Source organism: Apium graveolens, chromosome 9 (assembly GCF_009905375.1).
Source record: "Apium graveolens cultivar Ventura chromosome 9, ASM990537v1, whole genome shotgun sequence".
NCBI classification, from domain to species: domain Eukaryota; kingdom Viridiplantae; phylum Streptophyta; class Magnoliopsida; order Apiales; family Apiaceae; genus Apium; species Apium graveolens.
In genome coordinates this window covers 285844691-285859813 of record NC_133655.1, presented here as the reverse complement: position 1 = coordinate 285859813, position 15123 = coordinate 285844691, and the positions used below count along the sequence as shown (strand labels likewise).

The following is a 15123-nucleotide window of genomic DNA, read 5'->3' as shown; positions in this document are numbered from 1 at the left end:
GTATTCATATCAACTTTGTGCCGGGTTGTGGCAAGCTTGATTTCAAAGTATAGCAAGGTAGCTAGAAGGCTAAGGAATAGCAGTGGGCTAGGTAGCAAGGTAGCTTGGGAAAGGGTTTCTTTCAGGTGCTATATTTGTAATCAAGGAAAAGACTGTAAGTTCTTTTATTAAAGTTGATATAATACATTCTCTATGCTAGTTGGCATGGGGACTTGGATGTAGGCCATAGACTAGGTGTAGGGGCCGAACCAAGTGAAAACTTATGGTGTTTTTACTTTTCAGTTTTCAGCATTCTGCATTTTATTTCTGTTATTTATTTTCTGCAGTGTAATTGAGACTGTCCCATACCCTGTCTCATTTGTAAAGGGACTGTCCCATTTGCATAAGAGACTGTCCCATTTTCCTTGACAGTTAGTATATTATTTTATCTATCGAGCCATCGAATTTCATTTGGTATCAGAGCAGGTGCATTTAATTCTCTTTTTAGTGTTTATTTTGCTAGTGATCCATGGCTCAACCAGATAGGTATTCAAACAATTATCCACCACTGCTTCATGGTGCTGAAAACTACAATGACTGGAAGTTTCGAATGAAAATCTTTCTCCAGCGTGATGCATTTGAATGGGATGCTGTAGAAAATGGTTTCACAATTCCTATGAAAGAAGGAAAGCCAAAATCTCTCAAGGATCTCTCTCCCGAAGAAGTGAACGCAATGAATTCCAATGCTAAAGCTATGAACTCACTTCTCAATGGCATGGTAGCTACAGAATTAAGAAAAGTTTCAGCATGTACTACTGCCAAGCAGATTTGGGATACGATCAAAGTCAGCCACGAAGGCACGTCTAAGGTACGTGAAGTAAAATTAAGTATGCTAATGAGTGACTATGAAGGTTTCAGGTTGGAAAGAGATGAAAGCATGCGAGATGCTCAAGGGAGGTTTCTGACATTGATGAATTCCATCTCACTTCTGGAAAGGATCATTCCTCAATCTGAGATAAATAGGAAAATCCTCAGAGCAATGCCAAAGAAGTTTGCTCCAAAGGTTACCATTCTGCAGGATTCAACACTGCTTTCGACTATGGATACTCTAACACTGTTCAGTGAATTGGAGGAATTCGAAAATCAGCTACGTAGATATGATGAAGAAGATGAAGCTCCTCGTAAGAAAACTCTTGCACTTAATGCAGATGCAGATGAGTCTCCTGACGATTCTGATGAAGATATTGCTCTTCTAACAAAGAAGTTTCATAAATTTCTTGCCAAACGGAATGCTTCCAAACGACCTATGAAGTCACAGTTTCCAAAGAAGGACTTCAAATCTAATCCGAGCAAGGAGAGCAAAACAAATCAAAGCAAGGATACCTGTTTTGAGTGTGGAAAGAAAGGGCACTTCAAAAAGGACTGCTACAAGCTGAAGAACAAAAAGAAGGCATTAATTACCTGGAGTGATGATGAATCTGATGTGGAGATCGATTCAGACGATGAAGTTGCTCAACTTTGCTTTGCTGGACTAGAGGACAACTCCAGTGATAATGATGAGGTACAGAATATTAAGTATAATTCAAATATATCTTCGTCTATTTTAAATTTGCAGGTCCAGATTAAGAAGTTGAAAGAAAATAATGCTTATTTAAAGCAAGCTTTAAGTGAAGTTCTTAGTGAAATGGATGACCCCATGAAGGAAGAAGCCCTAGTTGCTGAGAACAAATTATTGCTTGAAAGGATTTCAAAACTTACTGAAGAAAATCTATATCTCAAAAATGAGATTGAGATGAAAGATGTATGCCTTGAAGCCTTGAAGAAAGAGTCAATATCTGTTGATTCAGAAACCGTTAAAGAAGACAGTGTTCCTGATCCCCTGGTTCCTGAATTAAAGCAGAAAGTCGAACAGCTTGAAAAGGATTTAGCTAAATGTTTTCATGGAGAAGGAACTTTGAATGCTCTTCTTGGTGAACAAAAATCTTCTCTTGATAAAGGAGGTTTAGGATGTGAGTCAATCAAGAAACGTGCATTTCAAGGCGGTTATAAGCGAGCTCCTATGAAATATAAGATGCCTTATGAGAAATGTCGAGATTGTGGCAAAGCTGGCCATCCTACATCTGAATCTAGATTATGTGGTATCAAGGGCCACTCCTCTAACTCATCTTATAAATCTTCTACTAGATATAAATCTGCTAATACTTCTGTTAATATTGTTCAGATGTGGATTAAGAAATCAGATAGACATTTATATAAGATTTGTGATACTAACCAACCAGGACCCAAGGTTAAGTGGGTACCTAAGACATAAAGCAATTCTTGCAGGTTTGTTTGAAGGTCCATGTTCCGCGAAATAAATGGATCATCGACAGTGGCTGTTCACGTCACATGACAGGTGATAAATCCAAGTTTCTATCTCTAGTTGCCAAGGAAGGTGGCTTAGTTACTCTTGGAGATTCAAACACCGTCAGAATTATTGGAAAAGGCACCATTGGTAATGACAGGTTTGCCATTTCTAATGTTCGTTTAGTTGATGGTTTGAAATATAATCTCATTAGTGTAAGTCAACTTACTGATGCTGGTCATAAGGTTAAGTTCGATAAAGATGTATGCTATATTGGTACTCATTCTAACGAGTTTGCTTTAGTTGCCAAAAGAAAAGGAAATATTTTCGTGTTAGATTTTGATGAACAGCAGGAGGAAATTTGTCTTGCTACTGTTCAAGATCAACAGTATCTTTGGCATCGACGTCTTGGCCATGTTCACATGGATCTTCTTCGGAAGATATCTTCTCATGATCTGGTTCGAGGTCTACCAAAGCTGAAGTACAAGAAAATAGAACCTTGTTCAGCTTGCCAGCTTGGAAAACAGGTGAAAACTTCCTTTACTGCTAAGAATAAAGTATCAACTTCTGTTCCTTTGCAGCTCCTTCATCTAGATCTTTTTGGTCCAGAAAGGTATGTAAGCCTAGGAGGTAAGAATTATGCTTTTGTTATAGTTGATGATTATTCTCGTTTCACTTGGGTATTATTTTTACGAACTAAGGATGAAGCTTTTGTTGAGTTTAAGGATCTTATTACTAACCTTGAGACTAAGTATTCATTTAAGCTCAAGACTATTCGTAGTGATCATGGAGGTGAATTCGAAAAGGATTTTATAACCTTCTGTAAATCAAGAGGAATCACTCATGAATTCTCAGCTCCTCGAACTCCTCAGCAGAACGGAGTAGTAGAACGCAAGAACAGGACTCTACAGGAAACTGCCAGAACTCTACTGCATGAGAGTAAGCTTCCAAGAAAATTTTGGGCTGAAGCGGTACACACTTCCTGTTATGTTTTAAATAGAGTACTTATTCGTCCTATTTTGCTTAAAACTCCGTATGAATTGCTTAAGAAAAGGACTCCTAACATTAGTTATTTTCGAGTATTTGGTTCCAAGTGTTTTATTTTAGATACTCAAAATAATCGAGGCAAGTTCGATGCGAAATCTACGGAAGGAATCTTCTTGGGATATTCTACTACAAGCAAAGCTTATCGTGTTTATAATTCTGTCAAGAACAAAGTAGAAGAATCCATCAATATTACATTCAATGAATCCTCAAGGAATATATCTCAAATTGATGAAGACACTGCGGATCTATCGTCTCATTCCCAAATGAGACAGTCTCATTCTGAAAAGAGTCAGTCTCATTCTGACAAATCAAACAGTCAAGACTCTCCAGGTCCATCTCAGTCTTCTGATAATTCTGCAGGATCTACTCAAGCTTCAGATGAATCTTCTGGCTCTCCAAAGACTCCCGATAGTGTTTCAAATGTGAATTCTGTTACTCCTCCGGATAAATCTTCACAAGCGGAAATGAGGCAGTCTCTTTTGAATGAGACAACTCCTATTCATTTCCAGGCAGACAATTCTAATGAGGAAGAAATGAGTAATATTCAACTTCCTAAGTCTTCTAGGACTGTGAAGAATCATCCACCAGATAATCTTCTTACTGATTTAGATCAAGGGATTTCTACTCGAAGCAGACTTCATAATCTATGTGCATTCTGTGCTTTTGTTGCTGAATTCGAACCAAAGAATGCTCAAGAAGCAGTTGCAGACGAACACTGGTCTGTTGCAATGCAGGAGGAATTGAACCAGTTCGAGCGTTGTGATGTTTGGGAACTTGTCCCACTTCCTCAGGATGCCAAGATCATTGATACTCGCTGGGTTTTCAAGAATAAGAAGGATGAAGATGGCAACATTATTCGAAATAAAGCTCGTTTGGTTGCTCAGGGATACAACCAACAAGAAGGAATCGATTACGACGAGACATATGCTCCAGTAGCTCGTTTAGAAGCTATTCGAATCTTAATGGCTTTTGCAGCTCACAAGAAGTTCAAGCTCTATCAGATGGACGTCAAAAGCGCATTTCTAAATGGCTATCTCAAGGAAGAAGTCTACGTGAAGCAGCCTCCAGGTTTCATTCACGAGAAGTACCCTAACTATGTTTACAAGCTCAAGAAATCTGTCTATGGATTGAGACAGTCCCCTCGTTGTTGGTACGAGCGTCTCAGTCAGTTTCTTGTGAACAATGGTTTCATTCGTGGTACACTCGATCCAACTCTCTTTATTTTTCATAAACGTGATAACTTTCTTTTAGTACAAGTTTATGTTGATGATATAGTATTTGGATCTTCTAACGAATATTTGTGTAAATGGTTTTCTGATTGCATGCATAAGGAATTCGATATGAGTTTGATGGGTGAATTGCAGTACTTTCTAGGTTTGCAAATTAATCAGTCTAATGCAGGAATATTTATTCACCAAGGCAAGTACATAAAGGATCTACTCAAAAGATTTGCACTTGATCATGTCACACCTAAATCAACTCCGATGAGTACTTCAGTTAAGCTTACTAAGGATGAACAAGGTACACCTGTAGATGTCACTAAATTTCGAGGTATGATTGGTTCATTGTTATATTTAACTGCCTCACGACCTGACATTATGTATAGTGTATGCTTGTGTGCTCGTTTTCAATCTCAACCTAAAGAATCTCATTTGAATGCCGTTAAACGTATTTTTAAATATTTGAAAGGTACGAGTGACTTGGGATTATTTTATCCAAGCTCTTCTTCCTTTGACTTAATCGGTTTTTCAGATGCTGACTATGCAGGGTCACAGGTTGATAGAAAAAGCACAAGTGGTGCTTGTGAATTTTTAGGAGATTGTTTAGTTGCATGGCATAGTAAAAAGCAAACTTCAGTAGCTCTCTCTACAGCTGAAGGAGAGTACATTGCAGCTGGAAGTTGCTGTGCTCAAATTTTATGGATGCAACAAACATTGCAGGATTTTGGTATTTCTTACTCAAATATTCCTATTTATTGTGATAATACCTCTGCAATTAATGTCTCTAAAAATCCTGTTATGCATTCTCGTACTAAGCATATTGATGTTCGTCACCATTTTCTTCGAGATAATGTTTCTAAAGGTAATATTGAGCTTATTTATATTTCTACTGAGAAACAGCGTGCAGATATCTTCACTAAGCCTTTAGCTGAAGATAGATTTTGTAAAATGCGTCGTGAATTAGGTATGTGTTCTCTGTAATTTATTACGTGATTTTATGTAATTTATGTTATAATATTTGAATATTTGTTGTGTATTTATTAGGTTCCGTGTTAATTTCACCTTGCGTTTCTGTTTCTGAATTTGTGTTTTATTTTTTTTTATATTTTTTTTTCCGTGTGTTTATGCGTGTAAAGAGTGTTAGATTTTGTAAATCTTTTAATTAGACTTTTCATATCCGTGAAACTCGTGCATGTATTACTCTTTCAGTACATAACTTCTGTCATGCATCTCTTCGACTTCTTTTCAATCTCTATCTCTTCAATTCTCATTTTTTTTATTTAACCTAATCTTCTTAACCCTTTCAGTTTCCTATTCATCTTCTCTCTCTCAAACACAATCGAAAACCTTTCTCCATTTCTTTTCTATTTTCTCGCCTCTATCCATGGCACGTAAATCTACCCCTTTCACCCGTTCTCGATCTACCGCTCAACGTACCCCAACTGATGCGGCTTCAGGTTCCAAGCGTCAACGGGTCGGTAATTTTGAACCGGAAGTATCAAGCGGAATGTCTGATAGTTCTTTTGAGCGACATGCAAAGGAGACTACTTCGACGAAAGTGATGTCAAAGTTGATTCTGAAGGAATGCCTGTGTGATCTGGATCTTCTGAAGAAAATCGGTATTGCGGATTTGTTTGATTCAGTTGGTTGTTCGTCATTGTTGTCGCCCCCGGAGATTATTTATCCCGAGTTAGTGAAAGAATTCTACGCCAAGCTTCGTATTTTGGATGGAAATATTGTGTTCTCAGAAGTCCAAGGGAATCCTGTTTGTTTTAAAGCGGATCTTCTGGCACGACTTACTGGTGTTTCTGACAAGGGAGTTTGTCCGTCGACAACTCATCAAGCGTTTCAAGACATTCCTGGTCTCCAGTACGAGGAACAGCTCAAGGTCATTCTTGGTGACAATTTTGTTTCGGTGTCAGTCAAACCTTCGGTAAATGATTTAACCCCAGTTTCTCTTGTTTTGTTTCGTTTATTTCATACGAATGTTATGCCTCGTAAATCCGGTCGTGGTAGAGTCACTTTCCAAGATTGTATTCTTATGTCTGTTTTTGTTAAAAAGATTCAGTGCAATGTTGCTTCTTTGATTATATCCAATATGGGTCACTGTGCCAAGCATGGTTCTATGCACTTACCATACCCTGGCCTTTTGTCTCGAGTATTTGAATATTTTTGTGCCTTGACCCCTGCTTCTGTGTCTGATAAGATTTTCGTAATCTTTGACTTGTCAGTATTAACCTTAAATGGTTTAGTTGTTTCTGAGTCCAATGAGTTAGTTTTTGATGATGCTTCTAGGAATGTTGGTGGACTTCCTAAGTCTCCTAATTATGCCTCAGACCCCTTTGATCAGCCTACCAATACTCTTCTTAATTCTCTGTTGATCAAATTAAATGAAAATTCTGTTGCTTTGGCTAATCTTAATCAGCATTTTGCTTCTGTCAAAACTCTTGGATCACTAACTTCTGAAGTTAGTATTCTAAATGCTTCTTTTGAGTTGTTTAGAAAGTATGTTTGTTCGTCTTTGGATGATATCAATGCCAAACTCTCTGTATTGCATACTTCTGATGTCAAGTTGTCTAAGACCATAGATTTTGAGTTTGGGACTCTGCAGGAAGGGATGGTTTCTTCTGCTAAGGCATGGGAAAAGGAATTTGTTAAGTTATTTTTTAAGCTTGGGTCAGAGACTAAGTTTTTATCTCAGCAGTTGTCCGCCATGCAAGACAAGAGCAAGATGTATTGGCACAAGAAAAGAGACTGGATTGGAGATTGTACTTTAGAAGAAATCACTGCTCCTCTACCACTCCCTGCCATTCCTCCACCTTCAGTTTTTGGTATGACCAGAGAAGAATACAAGGCTAAGATATTTGAATGGCTTCGTGAACGGGACGGGAAGGCACCAGCTCAGGAAGCTTTTGACAAGCTATTTTCAGAGTACGGCTCAGCTCAGGTGTTTCCTTCATCCCAGAACAAGGCTTCTGGTTCAGGCAAAGGCAAAGGCAAAGGCAAAGCTCCAGTTCATGTTGATGACGATTCTGATTAGAGGACCCTTTTATGATGAAGGGGGAGAAATTATGAGATGTTTTTAAGACGTTTGTTGTTTTTAAGACGTTTGTTTCATTTTGGTTTCTTTGATGGGCGTTTCGTTTTTAAGACTATGGGTTGGTTGTGTTGTTTGGGTTTTTAAGACTTTGATTGTTGATTGTGTTGGTTTTGAACTTTGATTTTGGATGTGCTTTATGTGTTTAATCGTTATTCTGGATTCTGTTTAGATTGCAACTGGACATCCTGGTTTAGGGATGGGTTGTTATGTTTTAAGTATTTATTGATTGAGACTGTTTCTTTTATGCATATTGATCTCGTGTCTCATTCAGTCTTTAGTTGTCTCATTATCATATTGATTGCATGTATTATAAACTGCAATATATTCTGTTGGTTCTAACTTTGTTTTACAGGCCTTTAGTGTTTTTGATAGGGGGAGCATTTATGCTTTCTTTGTCATCATCATAAAAGGGGGAGAATGTTAATCTACGAGTTTATGATGATATTCAGATTGCAACATATCAGACAGCAGTTTAGAGTCCAGAGTTTGCAGTTTGTTCAGAAGTTCCAGCAGAGGCTATTTCTCAGGATTAGGTTTGTTAGGGTTTTGTGTAAATCTTGTTTATCTGGATAAACCTTATCTCAAACAAACTCATCACTTTATCTTATAAATCAAGTTTAAATCTCTCAAGCCTTATCTCTTTACTTGATTTATCTCTTTTTCAAACGTACTAACAGATTAGTTTCAAAGCTTCATTCAAATATTTTCAAACAAACTTATCTTCCAACCTTATCTTGTGTTTGAAAATAAATCTGTTAGAACTTTGCTTATAAATACAACTCTTCATTTCAGATTTGCAGCTAACACTTTTACGAGAATCCTTCATCATCTGAAATCATTTTCTTGTTTCATACCCGAGATATTCATATCCAGAAAAACAAGAAACTTAGTTTGAGTTGTAATCAATTTGTTTATTCTTGTAACTGAATAGTGTATTCATATCAACTTTGTGCCGGGTTGTGGCAAGCTTGATTTCAAAGTATAGCAAGGTAGCTAGAAGGCTAAGGAATAGCAGTGGGCTAGGTAGCAAGGTAGCTTGGGAAAGGGTTTCTTTCAGGTGCTATATTTGTAATCAAGGAAAAGACTGTAAGTTCTTTTATTAAAGTTGATATAATACATTCTCTATGCTAGTTGGCATGGGGACTTGGATGTAGGCCATAGACTAGGTGTAGGGGCCGAACCAAGTGAAAACTTATGATGTTTTTACTTTTCAGTTTTCAGCATTCTGCATTTTATTTCTGATATTTATTTTCTGCAGTGTAATTGAGACTGTCCCATACCCTGTCTCATTTGTAAAGGGACTGTCCCATTTGCATAAGAGACTGTCCCATTTGCCTTGACAGTTAGTATATTATTTTATCTATCGAGCCATCGAATTTCAGAACCTACAACTGGTTCTGTTGTTATTGATGGTATTGATATCTCATCTATTGGACTGCAAGATTTGAGATCAAGACTTAATATTATTCCTCAAGATCCAACCATGTTTCAAGGAACTATACGGAGCAATTTAGACCCACTTGAGCAGTACACCGATGCACAAATATGGGATGTGAGTGTCTGTCTTTTCCTTTTAGTTTGTGATTGAATGATAACATATACATGCTAACTCAAACATTTTACTCTTCACTCGACTTTGGATAAATGTCAACTTGGAGAGCAAGTCAGGAAGATGGAAAGGAAGTTGGATTCTAATGGTTTGTATATATTTTATTCCAAACTCACATCTATCTTTATTTATTTAAGGTTTTTTACTAATGTACATTATATTGATGTGAATGCCTGTTTTGTTAAAACTATGCATATAGTTCATGAGAATGGAGAAAACTGAATCATGGATCAAAGACAACTTGTTTGTCTTGGGCGAGTACTACTCAAGAAAAGTAAGGTGTTGATCCTTGATGAAGCAACCGCTTCAGTTGATACAGACACGGATAATCTTATTCAACAAACTCTTAAATGCCGCTTTTCTGATTGTACTGTTGTCACCATTGCACATCGTGTCACTTCTGTTCTTGACAGCGACATGTTCTTGCTTCTCAGTAATGGTATATTCAATTACTCTTCTTCACAAAAACGCAGACACGTTTATTTTCATATCTGCTTAACTTTAAACTTAGTTAATAAATCTTAATTCTTCCCTGCTATTGATGGTATTCACTATTTTTTTTGAAGGCCTCGTAGAGGAATATGATTCTCCTTCAAGGTTATTACAATGCAAGTCGTCTTCATTCTCAAAGTTAGTAGCAGAGTATACATCAAGGTCCTCTAAAGATTAGTTATCTTCTATGATGAACTGAGTTGTAATTTCTGGACCTTTCGTTTTCTTATAAATTTGTTCTTAGTTGTAATTTCAGGCTCTATACATGGTTAAACATAAAAGTATCTACATCTATACTCCTTTCAAGTAAAACTAAATTGCAAAAGTCTTTTCAGTCTTTCAGGATATGTAGGCAGTTCCTTTTTAGTGTTTTATTTTCTTAATTACTTGTAGTGTAAATGTTAATTAGTTCCTTCTGTTAAGGTTAATTTTCAGCTTATACTTGCATTTGATTATAACAGAATTTGTGCAATTCTGGTATTTGTACAAATTGCAGTTGATCAAATCCTGCAGTCAAGAAAACAGAATTTTAAGCCCCAACTCAAACTGCAGTCAGTTGATTGTCGGAAATGGCCATAATTTCAGTTCAACAATGCTCAAATCGCAAATTGGAAGCAAAAGAGTCGCATTATGAGTATGAAATTGTTTATTTCCGGTTACAGTTAGATTGTGCCATTTTCGGAGAAATCTTGATCAGTGTTAAAGTGTACTGTTTTACTCAACTGCATGTAGATTGTGGCTTAGCAGTACTAGTTGAATATAGGGTGTTACAATTTCATGTCTCTTAGTCTGGAAATTGAAGCCATGAGTAAGTAAAAACTACTTGGCATTTGCGCAAATATACTAAAGTCCTACTGTTACAAGTTACTGCTTCTAATTTCTTGTATGGAGATAGAGGTTATGCTTGATTAAAACAAAGTGTTTTACTACTGCAACCATTTCATCTGTCCAGATTCTACATTGCATACTATAACACATCTTGACGTAGTTACTTGAGTATCGTGTATACAAGGAAGATAGCAGCCAAAATTGATATATGTATTTTGAAATTGACATAGTCTTAGCTGATGCGAATTGAGGAAGGGGTGAATCCCTGGAAATGCGATTTCAGGCTATTTCTTAGATAGAGCAACAGCCACTCAATGCCATTTTTATTTCAACTTCTCGCGTCATCAGGGGTATATTTCCAGCTGACACTGGCTTCTCCTTCAGCAGCCAATCATCAAGGGTATTTTTCAAATTTATTTCGTTTTATAAAGAAGATGCCTTTAGTAATATATTTTGCGCGAGTGCAAACTGAAAATGGACCTTGCTATACTGATTAAACACACCTGGGCTGGTTATAATTAGTTTGATCATCATTCTGATTATAGCAATATGGTTGCTGCAAACCGAGAATGTTGCTTTTATCTTATCGGATTTTTTGTGGTGTGCCCATAGGCACACAATAAGAAGTGATGTGTCAAATTTTGATTGGTCTTTCCATCATAAATGTTGATGAACCCCCTGCATTTACATCAATTCCACCAATAAAAACACTCCAAATTCATAAAAGTGCTTAAGCACACACTAGCCAAACCCTTATCTTATTAGTCTGCTTGTATTCGTGAGAGTTGTGAGTCTAAAGAGTTGTAATATTCCGGAAGCTAGCACTGTAATGGCCGTAAGTTACAATATTTATTTTGTACAAAACATATTTCATAGGAGGTAGCTTACAATCTTTAAATATTTCCTGCACAGGATATTAGTTCCGGCAGAGAGTTGGGCAACCAAATAATATCATCAGTAGCGAGAAAATGACATACTGGAATTCCGGGTTTGGCTTTTAGAATGCGAAAAGAAATGTAGTGAGGATTACATGATGAGGTATCGATGTGGCAGATTGTGACGGCTTGTACTTCCACGCCATCCTCTCCAAGTAGTGAGACAATACGAGCTACGCTATGAGGAACACTGTGATACTCGTAAACGGCAAATTGTAGATAATAAGTTTTGTGGCATCCTACCATCTTTTGACCTAAAAACTTTGGCATATAAGTAATTGTACATTGCTGCCATTTTCCGGGCAAAGCAGAAACAGGTTTAATATTTTCCCCCAAGTGTTGGATCACAAATTTTATCATTGCGTGCTCGCCTGAAACAGCTGAACCGCATAATATCTGACTGTGATCTAAGAACATTGGTTGAATGTTTTTTACTAAAACAGCTGATGGAGACCCTAGATTAGTAAAAAGTAACGGCACCCTCTTGCCAACTTCATTAACATCTTCATACCAGTGGTACAATGTGAGATTAATATTATCATAGTTTATTTTTTCTAGCAGAGAATCAGATGCACGATCATATTTAGCTTTCCCGTTAATGTTATGATACACTTGACTAATGAGTTTTAAGCTTACCTCTTTCTCAAAGTTCTCTATTTCAGAAAGATACTGAATGAGTTGGCTCAAGCAAGTCAAGTATTTTAGCACGATATGGGCATTTCTGGAGTTTTGCTGAAGTCTGATCAAGAATTGCATCATAATTTTTTTCGAGATTAGACTGAGGAATGATAGTAGAGTTTCCGGAAAGGAAGTAGAAGGCAATCAGAAAAATTGATACATGATGAACAGGAGAGTGTTTTGAGATTTTGTGTTTTGAAATGGGATTGTAAGGGTATTTGTAGATGAATTTCATAATACTAGTTCATAGCCCATGCCATAAGCATGGTTTTTAGAAATTATTTTTTTTATTTTTTAAAATTTATTTTTATAACTTTTAATGTATAAATATATTGTTAATTATGATGTTGCAATATTTATTTTTATTTTTGATAGTTTATTGTAATATTATTGTAACAAATATGCAAATATTGATACAGATGTGTAATTGAATTATTATAGCTATATATAATAGAATATATAATCAAATTTTATCTACTGTTATATTATTGTATCATATTTTGGTGTTTGAATATTAGTAGAATAATTTAATATTTATGATTTGTTAAATCTCTAATCATATTATATTTAGGATTGTATTAGAATATTGCATCACAATTGGTGTTTAAATAGTAGTAGAATAATATAATTATTTTTCTATGATTGTATTAAGAATATATATTCTAAAAAGATGTAATTTTAATGGTCTATTTTTAATTATACAGATTATTTTCGTGAGACCACGATAATAAGTCCCTTTGCTTATTATGTATAAAGATATAATATTTGGTCACCATAACAACATTTTAGCCTTGTAACCTAAATGTACCCAGGGAGTCTCTATAATTTTTTTGGAAAATGCCTGGTGTACAGAATTATGTACAAAATTTTGTACATAATGATATGTGGTGGATTTTAATTGAAATGGGCCACTGCATTTATATCAACAACACCCATTAAAACATCCCACATCAAGTGTCATGCTATTCTATACAATTTTTTTGTACAAAATTGTGTACACCTGACACGACTCAATTTTTTTTTTCTGTTTTCTATATTTGATCAACCTTTACTCATGCAAATTACATGCAGAAAAGGTCATGCAAAAGAGCACATCTTTTTTGTCAGTAAATTCATTGATGAATTGTATAGATAATACAATAAATAAAGATAGAACATATCTTTCATTCAAAAGGTGCTTATCATCTAACTAAAAGTCATGCAAAGATGTCCCCGGAAAGTTAGATAATAATACCTTAATGTATGAAGAGATAACCTACAAAAAGACGCCGTTAAAATCTCCAAGAGTAAAACCAAATGGGAAAAAAGGCTCGGGGAGGAAAAAGAGTGCCCTCATCAAAGAACATTCTATACACAACTAATAAAAAACTAGTGTCCACAGCTAATAAAAAACTAGTGTCTTCCGATAGAGGTAAAAATCGCTCGTGTCATCAAAATTTATGGTTAAGTTGCATTGTACTCTGAATTCCTTGGATATATGAATGTGCTTTAAAATCTGGTACTCTTCCAATTATCGAGAAGAAAACCATATCATTAAAATTATAGCAAAGTTGTCTTGTACTGCGTGTTTCATTATAGCTAATCACTTTACAGTCTTAACAAATGCAGAAAACTTTCATTAACTTCAATATAATACAGTCGGGACAAACCCCCAACTGTCGATACAACCAGGTGGTAAAACAAATATCATACTAAAAATAATTAGATGATTTGTTTCCTGATCGTTTAACACATAGAATTTAAAAATTCTTGAAATTAAAAACAAAATCAAAGACATCCCGAGCAATACAAATTGTACCAACATCTCTGAAAATAGTGACATCGCAATTGACCATATCACATAAAAATCATTGTTAGCCCAATGTTCAAAAACACCAATCACTGAGATTGGAGAAACGACACCACAGCTATCTACTTGCCGGACACCGGCTATAGACATGCCGAAAACACCCCAGCTATCTACATGCCGGATACCAGCTATAGACATGCCGAAAGTGTAAACACGTGAAAGATGAACAATCTTTGGTTGTGAAAGGTGAGCTCTTGCAATAATCAACACCGCTCCAGATTCGACGCAGGCTTTGCAGATCACCAAGAATATCAATAAACTCGTTCTCAACCGATTCAACACGAAATAAACCCAACCATAATTAAACAAAAATATAACAAAGCACTCAAAAAGGAGAGACAAAACACACACTCCAAAAGGAGAGACACACAAACACCCAAAAAATTGGGTTTTATTGAAGGGAAATTAATAAGGACAAAAGAGAATGAAGGGTTGAGACTTTCCACCGGAGAAAACCTGTGGAAGCCCCTTGATTTACTTGAAAATAAACAAACCCTAGGAGAGGAGAGGAGGGAGGCGGCTAGGTTTTTAGTTGAATCCTTTACAGTCTTATAATAGAACACTCATTTATGTTTTTCTAAACATCCTGAAAATGAGAACAAAATAAATAAGAAGAATATTTTAGAATAAAAGAAAAAATAATATTTGCTCAAACGTATAATCTAACCAAAGAAAATCTTTAGTAAACACAAAAAGACAACAAATTGGCACACGATTGATTTTAAAGGCCAAAATTATGTCATCAATAAGTCACTCATAAAAGGTATAATAACAAACCATTAATGGCACAAAACCTCTTTAAGGTGGCAAAATCACTTTTTATGATCCTAGAAAGGTACACAAATAATTAAGAATAAAAGTTTTAAAAATATATTGCATAATTTTAAAATTTGAATTAAAGAATTAAAAGATATAATATAAAATCGTTTAAAATTTAAATTTTAACAATGGACAAAAAAAGATCAGCAATTATGACAATAATAAAAGACAATTAAAGTTCTTAGGATAGCACAAAATTATATAATCTAACTATTTATTAGTC

At 35.7% G+C, this 15123-nt stretch overlaps 1 protein-coding gene across 1 annotated transcript; it reads right to left on the bottom strand.

Annotated features, from left to right (window-relative positions):
• Positions 1-11512: 11512 nt before the first annotated feature.
• LOC141686505 (BURP domain protein USPL1-like) lies at positions 11513-12313 on the bottom strand. Its single transcript, XM_074491538.1, has one exon. It carries the CDS (start codon positions 12311-12313, stop codon positions 11513-11515), a length of 801 nt encoding a protein of 266 aa, XP_074347639.1.
• Positions 12314-15123: the final 2810 nt, after the last annotated feature.